Raw genomic sequence first — 25,262 nt, 5'->3', positions numbered from 1 at the left:
CCCGCGGGGCGCGGGCTCGGAAGAGGGGACGTCCCCACCTCCGGATCCGGATGGGACTTTGCCTCTTCCACTGCACCGTTTGAAGCATTTACAACCGGTCGTAATTCTGTAATTACCAAAGCCATAAAAAGAAACAAGCTGATGTGGGTATAAATCAAATGCCAGGCATGCTGGCACCCGGATGGCTGCTGCCTGCACGTTTCTCCTCCCTTTGCCCCGGAGCTCGGGGCAGGCCGGTTCTCAAACTCTTGGCGCATCCTGCCGAACGGCTTTCCGCGAGGGTTAGAGCAGTTTGTGGGGTATTCGGTTCGTTGTGTACGTGTGAAGCAGGCGGGTCCCTCCGAGAGGCTGGCGGTGCGGCTGTCAGAGTGCGATGCGCCTGATCTCTGGGCAGTTCATCCGTTTCCCTGCCCCCCCGGGTTCGGAAAAAAGTTGGCAGAGGAGGCGGTTGGATCCTTTTCAGAATGGTTATTACCAACACCAGGTAGACCCAAGAAAGAACAGGCAGGCGGTGTCCTCAGGGCACAGCAGCCCGCTGACCCATTTCCCCGCCCCCCCCCCCCAGTCCCAGTCCAGGCGCCCCGCCAGGAGCCAGCGCTGGGCGCTGCTGGCCACAGGGGACGACGCCGTGCCTGGCCCGGCCACTCCGGACACGCGTCTCCCTCTGCGGTTGGATACACCCTCTAGACTTTTCCCGAGTGCCCGAACCCCCTTCCTCATCTCTGCATCCTTGCTGGAGACTGCCCACCCTGAAGGGACAGGGCAGACCCTCTCTCCTCCCCGTGTGGCTTCGTCTCCTTGAGCCGGAGATGAACAGCCGTGGGACCCGGGGACCGGGGCGCGGCCCCTCCAGCCCCGGTCTCGGCTCAGTCCCTGTCATCTTCATTTTGGCCCTGATGCCTTACTCTGGCGTCTCCCTCGGCACAGTCCCTGTGGCAGATTAAAAGAGTAGGTTCCGCGCACAGGAACGAGCTTGAGTGTGTGGTACCAGAAGAAATGTGGTCCACGTGCGGGCCAGAGGCGGAGGCTGGACCCAGCCCTGGCTCTCAGACGCCGGGGGACTTTGCACCTCTGGGGGCTCCTTCTCCTCCCCCTTCCCTGTGAGACTCGGGCAGGATCTGGCACTCGGACCTCCCAGACAATCATAAGCTTCCTTCCCTGGGACTCCCCCGGGACTATGCGAACGCAGCGGCCAAGTTCCTATAACGCTCTTGGGGCTCCTGCCCCCCGCCCCCAGCCCACCTGGCAGAGGCAGGCGGTTTCTTTCGTTTTTGTCTTGATTCTGGGAACTTACATTGGCTGCATTCCTGGTGGCCAAGCCAGGGTCAGGAACACAGGTCAAGGACCCCGGGGAGACGCTTGGGCTGATTTGGTACACAGAGGGGAGAGCTGGCCCCTCCGAGCCTACCCCAGGGGCCGTCCAGGATGAAGGAGCGTGAATTTAGGCAGGGCCACATTATATAAAAGGGAAGGAGAGCAAAAAGCAGCAATAATGTCAACCTAAGCAATGAGCAGAAAGGAAAGATCTGAGCAACCTCCCAAGTGGTTACAGGTTCCAGCCACTTCTCATGGCCCTGGTCCAACCACCAGTGTTCTTAGCAAACGCTACCGTAGGGGTGGGTTCTCGGCTCTCCCTGCCGCAGCCCTGCTGCCCAGCAGCGGGATGATCCTGTCCAAACACCAACACTCGAGTAGACCACATCCCGTGGGGCTGGCCAAGGAGAGTGCCACCGGGTCACTTGCACGGTCCACATGGGGGCCTGCCGCCCCCTCGTCTCTGGGACCTCACTTCCCACTCCAGGCCCCCTCTGTCCACTCCCTCCCGCCCACCGGCCACACTGGCGTGGAGGCTCTCCACCCTTCGCTAGAAGGTTCTTTGCTCCTGGCTCCCCGACGCCTGTGTGCTGTCTACATCAGCTCCCCACATGCCCCAGTTTGTATCTCCTTCCCCCGTGACGTCTCTCCTTCACACTCCTCATGACCCCACAGGCCACAGGTCACATTTGTCTGTCCCATCTTGTCTGTGTCCCAGCGAAACGCCAGCTCCTCCAGGCCCAAGACCGTGTTTCTTCTCTCCCGACCGCCAGCTCCTAGAGACGCAGCGACGCACAGTGAGGACAGCGCTGGCTAGATCTGCCGGCCCGCTCGGGAATAAGGTGACGGCGGGTAATCCTCTTGGGCCCCCAACGGCAGCGGGCTCCCTGAACGAGAATGTGTGCGCAGGGCCGGTCCAGGAAACACTCAGGAGAGTGATTATTATTCTGAATCCAGACCCAGGCAGCCAGTGTGAGGACGCCCCCCCCCCCCTCACCGGGACGCCGGGAGCACTCACAGAGCCCCACGCTCCGATCTGGGACCCAGAGCTCCGTGGAGAGCCACACACGGCCTTTCCGGGGCGCCAGAGGGAGATGATTGGAGAGGGTCAGACCAGATGACTGTAAGACACAGGGAATAAACAAGCACCGGGCTAATGAGCCATCTGCTGGGTGGTGAGATTCCCACACCACACAGCGCACCAGCCCCACGGACCCATCGCTGGCTTAGCCCAAACAGCATCAGAACATTCGACAACAAAACTGAACCATGACAACGGTGTTTGCTCCAATTTTCTGGGGGCACGTGATCACAACTGTGAGTCAGGTGACCGACGACAGCCACCCAAACGAGGCCGCCCCCGCACCAAAGTTCCCTTGCTGCCCTCTATCTCCCCCTAGTCACTTCTGAATCAAGTCTCGTGTGCCCAGGCTCTGACGTGGCCCCTTCGCTGGGCTGGAGGCCAGGGCAACGCTACGGGGACATGAAGCCACACGTGCCCGACTGTCCAAAGGCTGAGTGAGGAAGACCACTTCGCCTAAAGACGATGAGCCCCACCTTCCCCGGGGCTCCAGCCTGGCCAGTGCTCCGCGTGGCTGGGGGGGTGGGGGGGCTCTGGAAAGCCTGGGCACCAGGTGAAAACCGGGTGGCCGGAGAAGGCAAAGGAGGTGACCGTTGGCAGTGGTCAGGCTGGCTCGGGCCGGCGTGGAGGGCGGGAGGAGCCTGTGTGCACCGGGCCCTCTCTCAAAAAGCAACACCCGGTTTTCACCAGCCCTCCCCCCATCGGGTTCCCACTGGGAGATCCCAGAGAACTGGGAGCCGCAAAGGAGCCCCCACTGTGGTCTGCAGATCACTCGCTGCCTGAAATCCCTTCTCTTTCCCTCCTGCCTTTCCCACACTCCCTGTAGCCACGAACCAGGTGTGGGGAGGGTGGGCAGAACAGCGCGGAAACCAGCACAGAGCCGGTGGCTGGGTAATCCTCACTCTGGCTCCAGTAAGGACAGAAATAAAATTGCCATTTCAGCTCTGGGTGCAGCTGGGAGAGGCTGTCAGTCCCGAGGATGTACGGAAAACTTAGGCGAGGGATGTGCATGAATGAGAAGCAACTTTTCTCATTTCCTCGTCAAATTAGGCGAGGATAGCAATCGCAGCAGGGGGAGGCTGAACCCAGGGGAGCTGCCCAATGTGAAACGGGGCCCGGGATTGGCTAATGACTGCAGGTAGCCTGGAGGGGGGGGGGTGCCCCCAGTCCCTGATGTGTTTGATTAGCCACCTGGGGCAAAGGAGTCACTATGGGCAACTGTCCGTGTGGGGAGGTGACCAGCCTGCAGCCAGAGGGGGTCGCTATGGGATTTTCTGGCCAGCGGAGGGGTGACCAGCCGGCAGCTAGAGGGGGTTACTGTGGGAATCTGGTCACATGGGGAGGTGAGCAGGCTGCAGCCAGAGGGGTCACTCGCTATGGGCACCTGTCCAGAGGTCACTTGGAGATAGGCTTCTTGGTCCCCAAGGAGGCCGGAGTCAAGCGGAAGAAGAGGGGATGTGCCCTAATGCGGGAAGGGAGGGAAGAGGGAGGAGGGAAGAGGTGGGAGGAGGAGGGAGGGAAGGGGAGGAATCGGGAGGGAGGGGGAGGGGGAGGAGGGAGAGAGGAGGTGGGAGGGAAACGGGGGAAGGAGGAGGGGGCGGAGGGAGGAGGCGGGAGGCCGAGGCCGGAGGCGGAGCGCGAACCTAGACGCGCGCGCCAGAGGCGGCGGCAGAGCCCGCACCGGTGCGGCGCGGCGCTCCGGTTGGCTGGTCTCCTCCTCCCTCCCGCCGCCGCCCCCTCCTCCCTCCCACTCCCCGCCCTCCCCGCGGCGGCTGGCGTCGAGAAAGTACAGTAAAAAGTCTAAGTGCCGCCGCTCGCGCACAAGATGGGGTCCGGCTCCTCCAGCTACCGGCCCAAGGCCATCTACTTGGACATCGATGGGCGCATTCAGAAGGTAGCCTCCCCCCCGCCCTTGCAGCCCCCGCTGGGTGCCCCCACCCCTGTGCTCCGTGCGCGCCCCCCACCCCCCTCCCCTCGTCAGCACCGTGGCCCTGTGATCCCGGGCAGTGGCCCCTCCCCGGGTGAAGGGCGACGCGCGGGGGGGGGGGGGGGGGGGACGGGGGGGAGGGGTCGCCGCGGCGGGTGGGGGACCGTCGTCTGTGCGTCCGCGCGTGGTGGGTCCGGGCTGCAGCCCCTGACAACTTGGGCTGGGGGACGGCGGGGCCCTGCGGAGCTGGCGTCCCCACGCCTCGGGCCCCGTGGAAAGGGGACGACCCACGCGGGGGTATTTTTTCCGCCTCATGGGCAGAGCTTTCTCTGTAACAGATCTCATCCGGTTGAGTTTGCATGTTCAGAGGGCTGGTACGTTAAGCCTTTCATTTGGCTCCAAACGACCCCGAAGCAGACACCGCGGAGCCAGTGGGCAGCGATGGGCAGCCCTGGGGGATGTGGTCCCCGCACAGGGATGGTGACCATGGCACTGAGGGTGACCGAGTATGCCGCCGCCCCCACCACCCCCCCGGCCAGTAGCAGGGCCTCCTGCCCAGTGGGGAGCAGGTGCGGAGGGGGGATGGGGGTCTTAGAGAGAAGAGACCCTCGTACCTGCCCCCACTCCCTCCGTGTCCCCTCCCAGGCAGGTGGTCAGCTCTGACCGCAAAGGGGGCTCCCTGAGGCTGCTCATCACCCCCCCCCCCCAAAACGCGACAGGCTCTGTGGTCCCTCTGCCCTTCTCTGGAGACATGAAGCCCTCCAGATGTCCAGTGACCCTAACCAACTTGAGTCGCATAGGAGAGGCTCTGGGACAGACCCCCCCCCTTTGTCCCGGGCCCCTCCCTTTCTAAACCCCTGGCCTGAGCCCAGAGAGTCCTGGACCCGTGCCTCTGATTGGCAGAGAGGGACAATAAGAAAGCTGGCTTGGAGGGGGGATTTTCAGCTCTTCCCGAAGGCCCCGGGGGAGGGGGGGAAGCCACCGTGAGGCAATGACTCCCATTCTTCAGCTGCACATTTCACGGAAGCCCCCGTAGCTGCCGTCTCTCCCCTTCTCTTCTCCAGGACCCCCCACCCCCACCCCTGCCAGGAAGCCAGGGGAGGGTGCCCCCGCCAGTCACGGAGTAGGCAGGGGGCAGGAGAGGGTCTCTCCGAGAGATCTGGAGTGCCTCTGCCAGCTTGCCAACAAGCCACCCTCACTGCCACTGTCCCCGTGTCCGTCCCGGGGACGTGAGAACCCACCCTTCCCCCACCCCAGCCCGCCCGGGTCGAATCAGAGAGCAGGGAACAGGAAGCATCTGCAAGGGCAGGCTGGCAACCCTCTCGATTCATGAGCGCTGGGCAGGTGGTCACCTCCGGCCCCCCGACTTCCAGGACTAGGCGTTTGCCGGACCGCTCTGGAGCCTCAACGGCCTCCTCAGAGGAAGAAACGGCCCCGCGTCAGGTGCACGCACACGCAGGCCCACACACGCACTTACACGCGTGCATGCGTGCTTCCACGCACAACGTGCGCACGAAACCATGCGTGCACACAGCACACACGTGCACAAACACAAACCCGCACACCCGCCTGCACACACACGAGCACACGCTCTCCCGCCCTGCCGGATGAGACTTCTCTGAGGCCGGCCCCCTCGATCTTTCGAAAGAGGTGAGATGACACCCTGCCGCCGGGTCAGCACTGACAGCTTCTCCCCCAGAGCTTCCCAAAGGTCTCCCCGAGAAGCGGGTGGAAAGCGGAAGGCAGGTGTCGGAGGGTGCGAGGGGAGGGCTGAGTCTGGGGGCTCCGCCGGCGGTGCGGGCAGGCTGGCGTGTAGGAGCGGACGCACCTGGGGTGGGGGCTACTTCCAGAAGGCAGCCCTCGAAGGCACACCCGTCCTCAGGAGCGGGGAGGCCGCGGCCTCCGAGGGGCCCGATCTGCTGCCCGGGGCGGCTCCACCCCTTCCCGTGGTTCTGAGCAAGTCCCCCCGCGGCGGAGCTGGCCTCCGCATCCGAAAAGTGGGACGATCGCATCTGCTTTAGAGACTGGCCTGGAAGCAGCAAGAGCGGGCGGCCAGAGCGCCTGGGGCTGCGGGACCAGGGTGGGCCTCAGGCGCCCACCCCCGGCTCCGGCCACGAACGGCCTCTGGCCGCGGCGCGCAGGGGAGGGGAAGTGCGGGCAGGCGTCTGCAGCGCCTGTGACTGTTCCTCGACCTTGCTCGGAGCGCTCTGCCTTTGCCCTTGACGCTGTTGGAGGCTCGGCTGGACTTGCAGCCCTGGGCAGAGCCACGCATTTGGGGTTTCCAGGCACGTGCCGGAAAATGACAATGGGCCACTCACCGCACGCCCAGCAGCACCGTGGGGACGTCAGACGTCTCTGCCGAGAGCATTTCCAGCGGTGTTTCCTGTGGCTGCGCCCTCCTTCCTTAAGGTCACAGGCGCCCGGTTGATTCTGAAAGGTCCCCGCGTGCTGGCCGTGCTCTGTCTCCCTTTAACCCAGCAGAGCTCTTCTCCCCCACCGAAGGCCGTGGACACAGACCCCACGTTGCTTCCAAGGGGAAAGCGTGATGGGGGGACGGGGGAGGGGTTGAGCTCTGCTTTGCCCCCCTGGTCATCAGTCCCGTGGCTCCGCCTTATTTCTGCCCTGTGCTCCGCGACTCACCCGGCTCTTGGTCGCTGCACGCTCCCCCCAGAGAGGGCACAGATGCAGGGGAAGAATGCCCCCAGCAGTGACCCCCACAGATAGAACCGGGTCCAACAGAGCTTAGGGGGATCGTCCGGAGTTGTCCGAAAGGAGGCCACTTCCCTGTCCTGGGGTGATGAGGCTGGGGCGTCTCAGGTGCCCGGTGACACCATTGCAGCCATCGGACAGTCGGTTCAGTGCTTTTTGACATGAAGGCAACTCTAGACGCGCACGTCACATACAGTCCCCGGGGCACACAGTGTGACAGCAGCAGTGGGAACTGGGGGGATCCTCGGACCGCCTTGGGGAATCGATCTTTCGCCTGCGAGCTTCCCTTCAGAGGCTGTGCACAGCGGGCTCGGAGGGCACAGGTGGCTTCTGCTTGGGGCCCGCGCCCCTCCTGCCCCCCCCCCACACACACACACAAAGGCAGCACACAGAGCCAGGCCGACCGCGGGCCACACTCTCAGAGCCTCACCCCTCCGTCCACATGGCCTGGGCGCGGTCCTTAACCTCTGCGCAAGGTGAGCGAACCGCCAGGGCTGCTTGACGTAGAATCAACGGGACAAGGCGAGTCACTTAGCCCGCTGTCCGGACGAGCTGTTGAACAGCTACTGTGTGCTGAGCCCGGGTCCGGTGTGACCGTGACGCCCACGATGCCGTTCCCCCCGGTGATGGCCTCACAAATAGGCAACCACAGCTGCCGCAGGGCGTCCCGGGACGGACAGAAGGACACGGGGGCGGGGCAGGACGTGGGGGGCTTAATGGATACGTTCCCTTCCTTGGTTTATTTTTTTTATTTTTAACGTTTTTATTTATTTTTGAGACAGAGAGAGACAGAGCATGAACGGGGGAGGGTCAGAGAGAGAGGGAGACACAGAATCGGAAGCAGGCTCCAGGCTCTGAGCCATCAGCCCAGAGCCTGATGTGGGGCTCGAACTCACGGACCGCGAGATCGTGACCTGGCTGAAGTCGGACGCTTAACCGACTGCGCCACCCAGGCGCCCCCCCTTCCTTGGTTTAGACTGGCTGGGGTCGGGGGGCGTTTTGCAGACTGGGAAGCCTTAGGATGACCCGGATGGGGAGCCGCTGGTTGGCTAAGGGGATGGCCTCACTCACCTCCACACACCTGTCCCCATCACCTCTCCTCCCCTGCACCAGATGAAGCCGTCCCTTGCTCGTGTCGAAGGGGGAGCCGGGGTCCCCAATCCTGGATGGCTGGGAACCCCTACTCCAGAGGACTCTTCTCTAGAAGCTAATGCTTCTTGTCTTTGCCCAGACGGTTGGCTTTTTTCTCTCCTCTGCGGCCCCGGGCCTCAGTACCTCTGCCTTCGCACTCACCTACCGCGCCCACGGAGAAAGGGTGCGCTCGGCTGGGATGTCCAGGGGATGGCAGGATGATACACGTGGCGTTGGGGAGGTTGAGGGGCCCCTGCCTGGTGGCACGTCCAGGCATGGGTTTGATGACCTTATGGAGAAGAGTGAGGCGTTCATGTGACCCTTCAGCCTGGCCTTGGGCTTGGGCTGGTAAGAAGCCTCATGTGGACAAGAGTGGGCCTCCCGGAGCTCCCGAGGATAGAAGGGGCCACCTCTGCTGGTGCATCGCCCTGGGCTGGTGGCTCCCTCAGGGACAGTCCCCCGCCGATGGCACTCTGCCCGGCCCACCCTCAGCCCCCACTCCGAGCCATTGCATTCTTGTCCCAGCCTCACCGCAGCTGGGACCCCAGCCTCGCTCTGAACCTGGAGCCCAGGTCTCCAGAAGCAAACGGCCGCTTGACTTGGTGAAGTTGTGTCTACTCTAAAACGAGGGAACAAATGAGAAAACCCGAAAGCGGAGAGCGGTGTTGGAAAGTTGTTCTAGTATCTGTGAAAGACTGTGCTGGGCTCACCGACTGGGGTCGCCCCACCCGCCGACTGCGGTCCCTCCGCCCCAGTGCACCCGGCTGTCGTCCCTTCTCACCAGGAGCCGTGGTCCCCGGAGCCGGGGCCTGCAGTGCCTGGGTCCCGTTGAGTCCCTGCGGTTTCCTCTGCGGCCAGGCCTCCAACAGCCCTGCCCGCCGTCCCTCTCCCCGCCGCCTGCCTCCCTGTGCCCGCCACCCGCCCTGCTCCAGCCCTGCACCCTCCAAGGGACTCCAGGCTCCTCTGCCTCCCTTTCTTGCCTTGGGCACAAACAGCTATTACACTTCTTTAGGGCAACCCCACCTTCTCTTTGGCGAAACGTGGAGCTGCCCCCTGCCCCCCGCCCCGCATGTGGTCAACACGGCCAGGCCCGGAGACCCGCTTTGGGGTATCTCCCCCCTTCCTGGAAAATATGTCTGTCTTGCCACCTGGCAGAGCCTGGTGAAATTGTCCTTTGGAATCTGAGATGTGTGCCTTGCCCTGCCCACGTGCAGAGCCGACGACGGAGGGGCCCCCCGCTCCGTTTGCGCAGGACCGCGTCCACTGGCCGTGCGACCCGTCGCGAGTTCCCGGGGCCTGGGCGCCGCTGTTACCCCTGCACGACCGCCAGGTGACGGCGACTCCCCGTGGCCTTCCTCCAGCGCAGTCTGCTTCTCTTCCTTTAAGTGTTTGTAACTTACGATATTTAAGTGGATACTTGAAATGGTAACATAAGCTAATCGCCAAGTTCGGAGACGCCCAGGTTCGGAGAGGGTCTCCAGCTGGAGATGGTCTGGTAGTGAGGGGGGAGGAGGCGTTTTGCCTCCAGCTCTGTCCCCCTGGGCCTGCGATGACCCCTCTGTCTTCAGCTGGGTGGGAGCTGGGAGGGGGGATGTAACAAGAACGGGGGTGTCCGGTCTCTTACTGGACAAGTAGATCGACCAGACACCTCTCGGAGAGGAGGCCTGTCCAATCCTGTCTAGCCCGAGGGCACCGACGAGTCAGGGAACCACTGGTCTCCCTCCCCCTTCCCATTCGCCATGGCCCGAAGGTCTCTTAAACAGAAGGACGCGGAGATCTCTCAGACGGCCTGCAGCTCACCCTGTCTTGGAGGGGTGACCGCACAGAGTGGCGAGGACCACGGGCCCCGCAGACCCAGCTCTGCCGCTTGACCTCCAGGAAGTCCGAGGGAAGTTGCCTTCTCCTTGGTACAGTGGGCACGGCAGAGGCGCCCCCATGGGGTGACCGCGGATGGCACCAAGTGACAGGCAGAGTGCCCAGGGGGGAGCCGGCCCCGCAGGGAGGCTCATGTCCTGTCCTGATAGCAGCCCCCGGCCCGGCACCCCCCCCCCCCACCGCCACCCCCTGCTCCTCCCTCTCCCCTGGGAGACCGCGGCAGGAGCCGAAGCAGCACTCTTGTCACTTGTCCGCATCTCTGTGAGGCCACCGCGAGCCTGAACTCAGCCCCCAGGACCCCGGGTGCCTGCTGGAGACACGACCCCTGGAGCCCTGAGAGGCCTGGGCCAGCGGCCTCCCCGGGGCCGCCGTGGCCTCAAACACGTGCGGAGCACAGCTCTGGTCTTCAGGAAAGGAAAGCAAGGGCAGAGGAAGGGCTTGGTGTCCCATCAGACAGCTCACGTGACTTGCAAATGAAAGACGAATCAGGGACGCGGCCGAGCCGCCGATGTCAGTGCCGTTGACGGGGAGCCCAGGGCCCAGCCCGGCGGTGGGACGGCAGGGACGGCGGGGAGGGGGGGGGGGGCACAGGCAGCCGTGGCTCCCTGGGTCCCCACACCCTGGCTTTGCCTCCTGGGAGTGGTGGGCACGTCCCCAAGGCCCTTCCCCCAGCAAAAGGCACAGGCCGAGCCGCCTACATCCAGCCCCCGCTTCCTCGGCTGCGGATGACCCAGCGGCAGCACTACTGGGAACTGGGAACTGGGGCAGGTCTTTGGCTGGAAGGGATAAGAGAGTCCCCGGAAGACGCGGAGGGCCCCCCAAGTATCCACCTCGACAGCAGCCCGCCAGCTGATCTTGCCCCTAGGAAGGATGTCCCCGGGCGTCCTAACTCCCCCCTCGGGCACGCGGACGACCAGCTGAGAGGCGGCTGCCTCGAGGCAAGTCCAGGCCCAACATTCCCGTCCTCCGCGGAGGCACGAGCTCCACGCCGCGGGGACCGCTCGAAGCCGGCGCGGTTTGCAAGTCAGTGACCCCGGCCCCGAACTGGAGCTGGACCCACAGCCTCTCACACGGCTCCCGGGGCCGTCTCCTCCCGCTTGGTGGTCGAGTGTCTGCGTTCCCAGGGTTCCGGATCTTTCTGAGCAAAAAATATCCTAAGCGCCCACGTCAAGAGCCACCTGCGGGAGCGCGAGGAGCGCGCGACGTCTCTCCCCGGGTGTGTTGGGCACGCGGCCACGTGGCGGGAGACGGCCCCAGACGGTTGCAACCTCAAAAAAACAAGTCTCTGTAGTTGACGGTGTGGTTCGTTTGCCTTGAGCGCACCCTCCCTGTCCTCCCGTCCCCCCTCGCCCCCACCGCGGTACCGCGCCTGCTCCCCGAATCCCCAAGCTGATCGCCCGAGGGGAGCGTTTGCCTGAACAGAAGCAGGACCCCTAAAAACACGGTCTAGAGAGTTAAAGGAGAGCCAGAAAGTCTCATCGAGTTAGCTTTAGGTGCCCTGCGTGACTTTTTTTTTAATTACAGCAAAATACATATAAAATCGGGGGCGCCTGGGTGGCCCAGTCGGTTAAGCGTCCGACGCTTGATCTCGGCTCAGGTGACGATCCCAGCGTTTGTGGGATCGAGCCCTGCATCAGGCTCTGCGCTCACAGCACAGAGCCTGCTTGGGACTCTCTCACACGTGCGCGCCCTCTCAAAATAAATAAGTCAACTTAAGAAAATGATGTATAAAATTTACGATCTTAACCACTCCTGGCTGTGGAGCTCTGGGGCATGAAACAGATTCACGGTCAGGTCACCAGCATCCCCACCGACCATCCTCCCCAACTGAAACTGTGTCCCCGGTACAGGCCGCTTCCCCGGCCCCCGGCGCCCACCCTCTGCTCCGTCTCCGTGGACCTGACTCCCCGGGCCCCTCGGACAAACGGAATCAGTCCTTGTCCTTCTGTGCCTGGTGTGTTTCCCTGAGCACGATGTCCTGGGGGTCCGTCCACGTTGTGGCATGGGTCCGCTTCCTGACTTCTTAAGACTGAATAACATCCCCCCCTGTGTATGGCCCACATTCTGTCTCTCGGTTCCACTCTCGGTGAACCTGCCTGACGGTCTTTCAACCTCTGTCGTTTCCCTTCTTTCCTCAGCGTGCAAAGCGCGGGCCGTGCTGTGGTGGCACTCTTAGTGTCTTGTCTGAAAAGCGTTGTCCTCCCCAAAGCCCTCCGCCGTTTCCTGGCCGCAGTTGCGTTAATCGAGGACGTGGTGTGTGGTGTGGCCGCAAAGGGTGACATGTTACAGGCGGGGACGGTAAACAGTTCGGGGAGGGTGGGCGCTTCTCAGATTCAGGGACACTCTGTCCACGTACCGACAGCATGATGTCATAGTCCAGAGCCCGGATTCTGGGGCACGCAGGCAAGTTCCTTACGTGCCTCGGTGGCTCCATCCGTGAAGGGGGGTGGAGGGAGCGCCTCCCTCGGGGGTCGTTCGGATGAGACACAGGACAGTGTGTCCAGTGCCGAAGCGGGGCCAGTCCGTGGTGAGTGCCGCGTAGAGCCCTCGCCGCTTGTATTGACCTGTTGAAAGTTTATTCACGCTGCGGACGGAAGGCAGTCAGATCCCCGTGTCTTGTTGGGAGGGCCTCGCCGAGACCCCCGGCTTCCGGCTGCGGGGCGGCAGGTGGCTCCCGGGCAGCTGGCCGTCAGTCCCCGCGCCCGGCCCGTGTCCAGGCGCGCTCTGTGACATGCAGAGATGCTTCCCGCCCAGGGACACCGTGCTTCCCGGGGCAGCCCGACACCCACCCTCCTGCCCCCCAGCCTTCTCACCGAAGAGAGGACCCACGCTTGCCTTTCCTTTCTCTTCTCGCCGGTTCAGAGGTGGGGCCACGGGGACTGCGGAGAGGAGGGAGGGCGGGTGGGGTGGCCGCTGACCCTGCCACGCCCGCTGCGCAGGATGAACGGGGACAGCCTGCCCCGCCCCCCCAGCCGCATTAGGGCTCCAGGCTCAAGCTTCATTGGTTTTGCCGGAAGGGGTGTGGGTGCCGCAAACACTCAACAGTAATTGTGCTGTTGAAGCGAGCGGGCCTCGGGCTCACGCTGTGTGGCTGGTCGCTGCCCGGGCTGCCCGCGGGGGGGCTGCTGGCCACACCTCCCCCCACGGGCCCTTGGCCCCCCATGTGCAGCCCGGGGGAGCACCTCAGCCCTGGGAGAGCTGGGAGGTGCTTCGGGGAAACAAAGTCAGAGCCTACCCGTGCAGTGGCGGGAGTTAGCGGGACCTGGTACGTTCCCCCTCTCCGTTTAGCCCAGAACACGGCCGTGAGGAAAAGCTGCCACCCTGTCCTGCAATCGGCACCACCAAAGGGACGGTCGGGGTAACGGGCATGGTGTCCAGATGGAGTGTGGTCACCCTGGAGGCCAGTCGCCCACTGGGCCGATTTGTTTTGTAAGCAGAACGGTTAACGGAGCCCTGGAGCCCGGTGATTCAAGCTCTTTATCCTCCCAGCTTCTGCCTTCTGGGTGTTTTTTTTTTTAAACTTTTATAGTCTTACAAATGCCAGAGAGAGAGGCAGCACCCAGTATCGCTGACATTATCCTCTAGAATCTTCAATAACGTTGAATTTACATTCGCAAGAGCGGCTAACCCCCGGGTGCTTATGGAAAGGCTGGCTGTCCACCGAAGCCGCTGGGTGCTGGGCGTGGCTGGGGAGCTGAGCCATTTCCAAAGTGCTGGGGCGAGGCCCCCAAAATGATGTCTTTGCCCAGAGTTGCATTATATAAACTTCACACAGAGAACAGTTAAGATGTGAGCAGTGCTTAAAGTTTCATACATCCCCTCAGATCTCTAGAAGCTTCTGAAGCCTGAGACATCACTGCGGAGAACAGAAAATCTGGAGCTCAGAACAGACACCAGAAGGGCTGGGAAACAGGACTCCAGAGATGGCCGTGGCCTGCGAAGCCCTTAGGACTGTAGACTCCGCCCTCGAGCCGCCAGGGTGCAGAGCTGTGGTCCCATCCCAGTGTGAATTTGATCCCATTTTGTGGGTGTTGTTTGGAAGGCTGAGCCCTAAGCAGCAGAGGAAGGAGATGGCCTCTGTGCCCCCCCACCTGGCAAAGCCAGCCCAGAAAATTCCAAGGAGCCGGGGTCCAGAGAGGAGCTTCCCCTAGCAGAGGAGTGAGTAGGGAAGTGTAGGAGCAGTGAATTCCCCCCCCCCCGCAAATATTTCTGGAAGCAGTGCCGGGTGGCCTGGAGCTGAGCAGGTGAAGGAGGTGGGCATCAGCCTCGGGGCTCTGCGTGGACACGTGGGCAGGTGGGCAGGTAGTATGAAGGTCGGCGAGAGGTAGGGGGAGGCGCTGAGAAGCGACAGATGGATGGGTGGGGAGAGGGCTTTCTTGGAGTCAGAATCAGACCTGCCCCCCAGGTGCTGCCTGTGTTAGAGCCCTAATCAGTGTCGCCAGTGCTAACGCCGTGGCCCTGAACGAGCCTGGAGGGCTGTGGCTGGGCGCGCTGGCTCCCACGGGCTCCTGTCCTGAGGGTGGAGACACGTCACAGGCCACCCCACACCCTGCGCCCCCCCTCTTGCCCGGAGCACCCTGTTTCTTCCAGCTAGCTTCCTGGCCTGCAGCTTCCCCCCCCCCAGGGCTTCCCCTGAAGCCCGGGGCCTCCCCAGGGATGGGGACCCTGGGTCTCCTGGGTGTTGGTGCGGGAGCAGCCGAGGCCGCAGGCTGGATGCAGAGCCCCTGACCCCCCGGTGTGAGTTTCTGATTCGGCCTCAGCCCCTGCAGTGAGCCCTCTGTGCGTCCTCCGGAGGGATCCAGGAGCAGGCAGGTTGAGAGGACGCCCTGGAGCAAGGCGGGTCCAGGCACCAAACGGATCCCTCCTAAGGGCCAGGCTCTCCTTCTGGAAGAAAGAGTCGGGGAGCTGGCGGCTTTCACGCAGCTGCTGCGAGCCCCAGGCATCAAACTAAACGGTGAGCCGCGTGCGGGCCTTTGGCTCGGCGGGACTGCGGAGACACGGCCCCCGGCTGAGGTTCCATCGCGGTGACAGGCCACCCCCAGAGTCCCATGGCGTTGAGCAGAAACCCTGACCTTTGCAGGGACGTGTGGCAGCCACCCAGGAGGCACGGGGCGTTTCAGCCTGGCGGGTGGAGGCCAGCCTCTGAAGGACAAGAAGCAGGGCCGGGGGGCCACTCCAGCCACCTCGGCGGCAGGCACGCAGCCCGCTGGGACCAGCGCGAGGCCCCTGCCGCCCACACCCAGAGACACTTGTTTTCTGGCAGGAAAACCATCCTCGATTTTTCTAATGAAATCTCAAGGTCATGAAAAGGAAAGGGAAAAGAGGAGACCCCGGACGCAGGAAGGAGGGACTCCTCCCCCGTGCTGATGAGGGCTTCTGGATCCCTCCACTCCGGGTGGCCACCCAGCTGCCCACTTTCTCCCACGTCTCCGATTTCCACGCCCTTGGCCTCGGCTCACCAGGGTGGCTGGGTGAGGGCGTCTGGCCCCGCCTGCCCGCGCCGTCCCCTCCCTGTGCCGCTGCCCGCGTCGTCCTCAGCTCGTGACTGATGCCGGATGAGCTGTCCCCATCCTAACCTCCAGTCCTTCTGGGAGTATTACAGTTATTTCAAAGAGGATTTAAAGTTATATTTGGAGGAGCGTCATGAAAAAGAACTTTGAATAAAAACATGCCCCTGCCTCCGTTTGCCTGCCTTCTGCGCTGGCAACAGAGTGGCCTTGTAGAGGGAGCGGTGTGGCGCAGGACGGTCCCTGTGGCGTCAATAGCGGGAGGGAGTGGGGTTTGCCCGAGGCCGGCCCCCCGGAAGGTGGACGGGAGGACGGAAGAATGTGACCCGCTTCTCCGGGTCGTCCTGGGCTGTCTCTGCTCACGGAAGCTGTGGGCTCCAGGTTCCATGCGAGTTCGGGCCATCGTGTGTCTCGAGGCGGCCAGAGGTGGTGAGTGATTTCTGGGGTTCCGTGAAAATACTTGGATAAGGAGAGAATGATGGTGCGCGATTCCTCTCGAGAGAAGTCACGGTCCCCTGGTGTGATGCCCGGGAAGGAGGCTGGAGCAGGAAGGGGCGTGAGCCTTCCGCCTTGACGGGTTCTCCTCAAAGGGCTGCAGGACCCAGATCCCCAGGGTCTGCGCCCCGCTCCTGACCTCAGAGCCAACACCTGCCACTCGGCCAAGGCCTCTGGGACACCGTGCAGGACCCGCTTCCCGCGAACAGCCCCTCCGCCCGCGCACTTCTGCCTCCGCCCCCCCCCCCCCCCGATTTCGTTCCTGCTGGGACAGACGATGGAAGTGATGCCGCTCGCTTTCCAAGGTGCCGGAGCTCGGGGTCTCCCTGGGGAGGGTTTTCCTGACTCCCAGGCTAGGTCTGGTTGCCACAGGGCTTCCCCACGTCTTTTCACCCTGCCCCGCCACCCCCTCGCCCCTCCCGGATGCGGCTGCGGGCTGCAGGCTGGGGGTCTCCCGTGGGTGGCCCTCCTCGCAGCCCCTCCCCCCGGGCACGAAGGAGCCCGGGGCCCAGGACAGTCTCGCTGGCCGCACTCAGCCTCCTGATACAGCCGAGCCCAACAGAGCCCTGGGGGACAAGGGTGCAGGTCGGGCAGGAGAGCCAGGCAGGGGCCCAGGGAGGGGACACGGGACGGTCGGGCACCCTTGAATGGGACCCAAGAAGTAAAGCGATTGTCCACCGGAGAGACACCTTCAGAAATGTCCCCACACAAAACAGTCCTTGGAAGGCGACTCCACCCCCACACGTTTCTTACCCGTTCGGCTGTCTGCTCTTTGCATTTCCCGTCCCCTGTGGTCCATTATTTATCACGGCGGAGACTGGCCTCAGACACCAGAAGTAGAAAACGGAACAGAGCAAGCCGGAGAGTGACACGAGGGGTGAATGGATCGGCCATGACAAATGGGTTCAGCGCGGAGGGGGCCGTGGGCCCTCGCAGACACAGGCGCAGGGAGAGGGGCCCTGAAATCCTGCCGAGCCCAGGCCCGGAGTCCGAGCTGGAGGGCTGTTTAGACGGTCTGGGCGGCCGTGTCCTGCTGATGAACATTGTCAACCAGGACAGGAGTTCCCATGGATCCCCAGGCTGCTCTTGTCCGGCCTCCCCGCCCAGGCCCACATCGGCCCCTCCAGGAGGGGAGGGGCGGGGGGGACAAGGTGATGGGTCCCCTCTCTGGAATCCGGCCCCCCCGGCCCCTCCTGGGGTGTGCCCCCAGTCATATCCGCACCCCGTGCCTCACACAGCCTCAAGGATTCCTATTCTCTGCAAAGAGAGTCCAGTCTTAGAATGGAGGCCAAGGACACAACGGCTCCTGGGACGACACCAGCGCATTCCCACTGTCATGGTCACTGAAAACAGCACCCATTTATTCTCTCGCGGTTCTGGAGGCCAGAGTCCAGGATCAGCACCACGGGACCTCCATCAAGATGCTGGCAGAGCTCCCCTCCCCCCCCCCCCCGCCCCCGGAGGCTCTAGAGGGAAGCATTCTTTGCTGCTTCTTACTTCGGGGGGCTGTCAGCACACTTTGGCTCGTGGCCACACACTCCAGCACCTTCCGAACTCTCTGTCTTCACATCACTCCTCCTCCTGTGTCACCTCTCCCTCTCTGCGGCCTCGCCATTCGGGGGATTCCCGTACGGCCCATCCAGAGAATCCGGGCTAATCTCTTCCCAGGATCCTCGATCTTACCGCGTCTGCTGAGGCTTTGCCTCGGAGGGCGGAGAAGGACGCCATAGGGCTCTTAGCCGCCCAGTTGTACGTGTTTCCGGCCTCGGATTAAACCACAGGCCCTTGTCTCCAAGGCTCCTCACGTAACGGCTGCTGTTCCCCAAAGCCGGCGGGATCATCGGTCTGGAGGGCGGACGGGGCGCAGTGGGGCGGTCGCGCCTTCCCTGCACCTGCGGCCCGGTGCATCGTGCTCCTTGTGGCCTCCCGTCCCTCAAGGCCGGCCCTCCTTCACAGATGGGTCACATCTGCCTTTATTTGTGCGTGTGATGACGTCACTGCCTCCCCTGCCTGCCGGCTGCCCGCACACTCCAAGCGGGGTCCTACATTTCTGTCTACTCTACTCCCACACCAAATTTTGCTGTTCATTTTGACGGAGTTAACTCATGCCGTGCTGAGCAAACGTGCCTCCAGACCCGTTCACTTAACAGACGAGAGGGCCCCCCCCGTGCGTGCACGGGAGCCGAGAGGAGATGCCTGGTGGGCCGTTAGCCGTGCACCCGCCCCCCAGCCCCCTCTGCCAGCCACCGTGGCCCCGCTTGCTTATCCGGCAGCCCTGGGATCATCAGACTGCAGTTTGCATCTGGCACAGACACGCGTGCAGTTGTAGGATCCTGACCCTTGGATTCCACACCTGTGCCACGGGGATAGTCCCTGCCTAGCACACATCCGTCTCGCGCCCACAACGTAGCAGGGATTTGCAAGTATTTTACAAGGGCGGCCAGTGTCTCGACTTCCCCGTGTTGCAGATGAGGACAGCGTGCCCACCAACCCCAGGGCGCGTCAGAGGCAGAGCTGGGGCTGAGCCAGGAAGGCTGGCCTCAGGTTCCGCGCGCCACAGCACAGACCTCAGGGAAAGGTCTACCCATGGGGTGCGAGGGTCACTCCAGCCCTCGGGCTCGGTGCGGCGACCGCCCCGTGGGGGCCTCCCGGCACCTCGAGGCAGGTGGAGCTGTATTACCCCCACTGTGAGGATGAGAGGGCCCTGCAGGGGCAGGGAGGGTGGCATTTGGGGGATTCCCCTTGTGTTTGCTCCCAGCTAGCCCTCCCACGATTCCGGGAGACTTTGTGCCGCATCCGAGGGCGGTCATCAGTAGTTCCGGTGTCCTTGGTCACCCTGAGCCGTCACGTCCTCACCCCTCCCCGCCGGCCATCGCCCCTCTGCCGGACACTCACGCACGCCCTTCCCCTCCATCGCCGCTCCCTCGCTGTGTGACTCTGGAAAAGTTCCTGACGCTCTCTGAGCCTTCCCATCTACAAAACGGGAAGAAGGATACCCACCCTCAAGGGTACTTTAAGGATCAAAGGTCATGAGCGTTCTTCACCAAATCGCGCAGGGAAAGGAAAGGGGACCGTGTCTCACACACTCACACACGTGTTTGTTTTCAATTCGGGATCCAAACCCGGCCCACACATTGTATTTGTTTGCGGTCTCCCTAAGTCTCTTCCTATCCGCGTGTTTCGTGCCCTTTACGTTCCTTGCCATTTATTTGGAGATGAACGCTTGCTACTTCTGATCCTTCAAGACACAGACACGGATACAGGCCCGGATACAGACCCAGATATAGAAATACAGATGCACCTGTAGCTATGACGCCCCGAAGGATGATAAGGCAGATTGTTGTTAGTTTTCTTTCCATGTGAATATCGCCCCGTGGCTGTCTTGAACCGTAAGAAAGGATCCCGTAGGTTAAGGATCCACACTGAAGTCCATACAGATGAAGCCATATGTCTACACTGGGTTTTCGGTCACCCCGCGGGGGAGATGTCGGGGTGCAGATGACTCGGACTGGGCCTGTGGTGGTGGCCGTGGGGGTCGGGGGCCGCGGTGGGGCCCCGCTGTCGTGCACGCTCGAACGTTTCCAGAGTACAAAACTTCTCTTCTGTAGAGGAATGGATGTGAGGAGTCTGGTGCATACTTATAAATGGTAGCTTCTGCTGTGCCTTTATATTCTCTTCAAACGCAGTGACCAGAAAAATACCTCCTAACTTGGAAAGGGAAACGAGGCCTGATAGAGAGTTTATTTTAGCGGATTGCCTGACAGTTCACCGTAATCCATTCTGTGGCATCATCCTTAAGGGTTCGAAAACAAGGGGCAAAACGGTGAATATTGTGCTCACGTTTATATGACCGTAAAATTTGTAATTAGAGGTGAATTGCAGACAGATTGCAGACATAGATAGATGGAGAGAGAGGTAGACGGCCCACACGCTTCCTCGGCGACACGTGTTTATTTCTTGAGTATTTAAAAACATAAAATGTGGGATTGTGGTCTTGGTCTCTTTTTAGCCTGTTCTCTATATTAAACACTTGTAATTCTTGGGCACTAAAAAGCCGGTGGAAATTCGTCTTTTAATTCCCTCAAAGATAGAAAAGTTGGGAGTCCAGGGATGGGCCGTGATTTGGCCGCTTTACGGGCTGTGCGGGTTGAGCTCTAACTCCTGGGGCTGGGGCATGAGATCCGGGAGTCAGACTGAAATACCCTGGTTTGCTTGGAAGGCAGACAAAGCCTTATAAAAGCTTCTAGAAGCGGATGTAAACCTGAGTAGGTTCTAGGAACTACAGAAAATAAGTCACAGTTTGATAGACGAAAGATAAGGAATTTGAATTGGTTTCTTTTCCTCTGGGAGAGGAGCCTAAGTCAATATGCCATCAGAAGTACCGATAATTGAAAACAAGGCAAACGGAGGACGTATACGCCATTATGGGCAAGTGACAGTGGCAGAGGCCAAGAGACCACCCTGCTTCCCGTGCAGACCGCCCCTAGACGTCTCCGTTCAGGAACAGCACGCGGCCCTGGGTTCAGAGCCAGGCGGGCCCAAGTTTGCATTTGGGACCACGCTGGCCAGGCCAGCTTCTTCTCTCTCTGTGGCTCGGAGCCCTCATCTGTGCCAGGGGTGAGGATGATGTCCCAGGGTCACTGGGCTCAGATTCTGGCTCAAGAATAGTCGTGACCCTGTCAGGTCGTGGTGATGGTGGTGGTGGTGAAGATGTGATGACAGAGGTCAAGGTGGAGGTGATGGCGGAGGTGACGAAGATGGCTCTGGCATCATCAGGGGTGTGACACAAACCAGCGGATGCAAATTTCAGCCCCAGCTCGTTTGCACAGGCCAACCCTTGGGCGCCACTGCTCCCGGATCTGATGGGCAGATCCTGTGCTCCGTGGGAGGCAAAGAACCGCCCACAATTCTGCCCTCGGGGACCTCATCTTCCGAAGACTTTCTTCCTGTTTAACGAAGACAAAACGAACCCGGACCAGAGTGAGGTCACGCTGACCCCTGAGCCCAGCAGAGTTTTCTCAACTCCTGCTTGGTGATTCGATGAACTAATCCATACACGTCTGCGTCGACCTGACCCCTGTTTTCATTGCACTGTGGATGCAGTCGAATGTGGTTGATGAGCAAGGATACCAGAGCGACGGAACCTGCTCTGTGACAGCTTTCCCAAGACAACACGTCCTTTCGTGCCACACTCTGCTGAAACACCCAGGAACGCCGACACGTCGAGGTCGAAGCTGTGTGCCCTTGCTGCCTCTTGCTTGTGAAAATGGCCTTTCACAAGGGGTCAAGGAGGAGCCTCCCCAGCCCCATCCCCAGGGAAGGGTTTCAAAGGGCCCCTCCTGTAATCACAGCGGCCACATAACTTAGCACTTAGTGCACACCAAGCTCTCTATGTGTCATGATGAACCTTCCTGACATCCCAGAGGCACAGGAAAACTACTTTCCTCACTCTGCGGGAGAGTCAGAGCCTCAGAGCGGTTAAGAAATCTGCCCTGGGTTGAGCCGGTAAGAGGAGAGGCTGGAAGTGAACTCACGTCTGTGGCTCCTCCCTGCTCACCCCTCTGCCCTGCATGTGCCTGGAGCAGTGCACAACACCAGCGTCCAGCCAGGGGTAATCCAAGGGATGTGAGACAGCTAAAATGGCCCACGCTCCAGGCAAACCAGGACCTGCCGGTTCAGACCAAGCCAGCTGAGAGCAGCCGCTCACCCAGCCGACTTACTCGTGGCCAGACCCACTTACTCTGCCCTGATGGCCAAAGAGTTAGTGCTGTGATTTGCACAGTGTTAGCAACCCAACTGGTCCCCCCCACACACACACACACAAAATTTTACACGCAATCCTAATATGTGAAACTTATATAAAGTTAAGTGACATGTGTTAGTACCCATTTGTCCTGTAAGTTCACATCTATAGCACGCAGTAAAGAATGAATGGGAACAGAGGGTGTCCCTGCGTGAGCACTGGGGTTAGAATCGGGAGCTCGGGGTGGCATCCACCGGCTAACGGCCTCAGCGTCAGTTAACGTCACTGGCCCCAGATTTACTGGCCCCCAAGACACTCCCTGAGGAGCGCACCCTGGCCCACACTGTCCTGCGGACGTGAGCAGGGCTGTGTGGCCCCGTGACTCGGGGGCCAGGACGCGGCCTTAAGACAGCGGTCAGGGGCGGCCTCGTGGGGGCCAACCCAGCGGACCTGACCCCAAAGATAACGTGTCCCCCCCTCAGATCGTTGCTACTTAGGTTATTACAGCCGAGGGTTTGCTTTGTAATTACATCTAAAGGAGTTTGAGGCGACCTACTGGAAGGAAGGAAATCTGAATCAAGAGTTGCCAAGACCCCGTCCTGCGCCCCTGTGCCCCAGGGCAGCTCTGGTCAACCAGAATGCGTCCTTCAGAAGTCAGCCACTTCCCCGCCTGAGCCGGTCTCAGCCCGTCTGTTGGTCTGGACTCTGCAGGGCCCCTGAGCCTGCTCATTGCAGCTTCCTCAGCAGGAGGCCCTGGGCCTCCACACCCTTCCTGGTCCCTGGTCAGCAGGGCCCTGAAGATGCATGGGTCTGAGGGGCATTCCAGTAAGGTCTGGAGCCTAGGAATTCGTTAACAGGGAGTCCCGGCCCGTGAGGGAGCACCGGCTGCGTCTCCAGCACTCAGAGCACCTGCTGGGGACGGGAGCACCCCCCCCCCCCGGCCTCCCCCTTCCGTTTCCCCGACTCGGGTTTCCTCCGGGTCCCAGTGCCCCGTGGGGTCCCTCCAGGCCCCAGTTTTCTTTCTCACCTCGTTCTGCCCCAGGAGGCACCTGATCTCGTTCTCTGCCCTGGATTCTTGCTCTGCCCTCCCCCCAGCGCCTTCTCTGGGTCCCCCCACCCCCCCCGGCTCTGCACCCTGCCCCCCATGTTCCCCTGGTGCCTCCCTCTCACGCTGGTTCCCACACTCCTTGCTGAGCGCTATTTAAATTCTGGGTTTTGTCCTCTGGTTAATTTCCTCATCTGCTTGGCGTAATGCCAAAGAATATTCTTTCCGAATAAAAAATGGTAAAGGCCGTTATTTGTCTCCTAAGAATTCTATGTAAATGCAGTACAGCACGTGCTCTCGGGGGGGGGGGGGGAATGTTCATAAAGCTACTTCTGTTATCAGTTACTAACCTCAGCTTCCAGATCTAGATAACTCTTGCTTGTGAAAGCCCTGCAGAGTCACTGCAGAATATTTGGAAAACGCAGAGCACATAAAAAGAAAAGAACCCATTGTGCCACCAGACGTTTCGGGACCTCTCCCGAGGCTGTGTTCTCATGTGTGTGTGCGTGCGTGGCTCTCTTTTATTTACATAATTCTTTACCCTGATCGTTTCACTCAGCATTACGTCCGCCATACTTTCCGATAGAACGTGAAGTCGTCTTCAGAAACATGATTTTAGTGCCAACATAATGTTCCGTCCTGGAGACTAGCTCAGATGGAGTCATTTCGTCGTTTGTGTGATATTTCTCCTAATCCCGTTCCTCTGCAATGCATAACAGGAGAGGAGCCTCCCTGGCCGTGGCTCTTTGCTTGCAAAGCGGCCGCGCAGGTCGGGGGTTTGGCTCGCCGTAGGCGTGAGCTCACTCGTGAAAAGGGCCCGAACGGTGTTAGAAGGGCACTTTATAAATGCTCTTATTATTATGTTCGCTGTTATTGTTTCCCTAAGAGCGGTTCCTGGAAACGGCTTTCTGGGTCAGAGGGCACGCGTTTGCCAAACCCCTTTCCGCCAGGGCCGTGTGGGTGCACATTCCGGACAGGGCGCCCCCTCGCGACCCCCGGCCAGAGCTACCGCACAAAACCTCTTGATAGGTAGACACACAGTTGTAGCAGAAAATACAGAGAGGGGCGCCTGGGTGGCTCAGCTCTTGGAGCATCTGAACCTTGGCTTTGGCTCAGGTCATGATCTCACGGCTCGTGGGTTTGAGCCCCGCACCGGGCTCTGTGCTGACGGTGCGGTGCCTGCTCGAGATTCTCTCTCTCCCTCTCTCTCTCTCTCTCTCTGCCCCTCCCCTGCTCCCTCCCTCTCTCTCTTTCTCAAAATAAAGAAATAAACTTAAAAAAAAAAGAGGGAAACCCAGTTTCCCTCGTGGCAACTTCTTGCAAAATTATAGGAGTGTCACAAGCAGGACGTGGACGCTGAGTTGACCCAACACCTCACTCAGATTTTGCCCGCTTTATCGTGCTTGTTCGCGTGTGCGTATTGAGTTGTATACATGTTTGTCAAACGTACAGATTCTCATTGCCACCCCCCGATCACCCCTTTTGAGACCCCACCCCCCACTCATCCTCCCCTCTCTTGCCGCCACCCACCCAGTCCCCAACTCCTGGCTGACGCTAATCTGTTCTCCGTGTCTAAAGTTTTGTCATCTCAGGGGTGTCATCTGAATGGAATCACACAGTATGGAACCTTCGGGGATTGGCTTTTACTCACTTGGCACGAATCCCTCCGGATTCATCCGGTCGTTATGCGGACCGTTAAGCGGTGTTCCGTGGAGTGGACGGACCCCAGCGTGCTGGCGTTCACCCGTTGAAGGGCGCGTTCGTCGCTTCCAGATTTTGGCCGTCTATCACTCTTTCACCATTGTCAATTTGGTTATTTCCTCCTATTTTCTTGGAGGCCGATATGGCTATTTTTAGAAGTCCGTACCGTTGTTTTGGTGGAGTACAGATTTCTCATGTCAGCGGGACATTTATAATTAATGAACATCATCATCAATTACAAGAGTAAACACAAGTTAACACTGAGATTTAAAGTGCCCCGGGGGGCTGAGATCAACAGCCGGTGTGAACTGAGCGAGGGGGGAGGGGGGCAGCCAGAAGCGAGCGTCCCGGAAGCATCCATCCAGTTCTGATTAACCAGAGGGGGCCACACGGAACATTCCCTGTGTGGAGAAGCAGAGCTCACCCGTTGCTCTGCGGGAAGGGGGACTTGGTGGAAGGGGAAAGCGTCTTCCCCCCCTATGCTGGGACCCCAGCAATGTGGTGTCCGTGACTCAGTATTCTCAGCGGAAGCCCGTAAAATCCCTTGGGGGGCAACACTGCAGGAGAATCATAATGAGGACAATTTTGCCTGCGATTCGTTACCCCCAGGTTCTAAGCAGCTCTGCGAAAACTGTTGCTAAGGCAATTGAGTAAAAAATTTCACAGGCGCCATACACGGGAACAGCAAGACAATGAACGTGATTGCATGTTTTACAACAGCCAACCCCGAAAGC

General features: G+C 60.8%; 1 protein-coding gene across 2 annotated transcripts in view; it reads left to right on the top strand.

The window, feature by feature from the left end:
• The first annotated feature begins 4,012 nt into the window (after nucleotides 1-4,012).
• The window catches only part of PDE9A (phosphodiesterase 9A), a 90,278-nt gene continuing 69,028 nt past the window's right edge, over nucleotides 4,013-25,262 (top strand). Inside the window, exon 1 of one of the 2 annotated variants that reach the window (XM_045501272.1) lies at nucleotides 4,013-4,289. In XM_045501272.1, the coding sequence (XP_045357228.1) occupies nucleotides 4,221-4,289 (69 nt within the window). In that variant the 5' untranslated portion in view covers nucleotides 4,013-4,220. Of the gene's footprint in view, nucleotides 4,290-11,942; nucleotides 12,565-25,262 lie in introns of those variants that run through there. The other variant, XM_045501273.1, reaches the window with a different exon arrangement.

This window comes from Leopardus geoffroyi, chromosome C2, assembly GCF_018350155.1.
Source record: "Leopardus geoffroyi isolate Oge1 chromosome C2, O.geoffroyi_Oge1_pat1.0, whole genome shotgun sequence".
Lineage (NCBI taxonomy): Eukaryota > Metazoa > Chordata > Mammalia > Carnivora > Felidae > Leopardus > Leopardus geoffroyi.
This window is presented reverse-complemented; position numbering and strand designations above follow the sequence as displayed.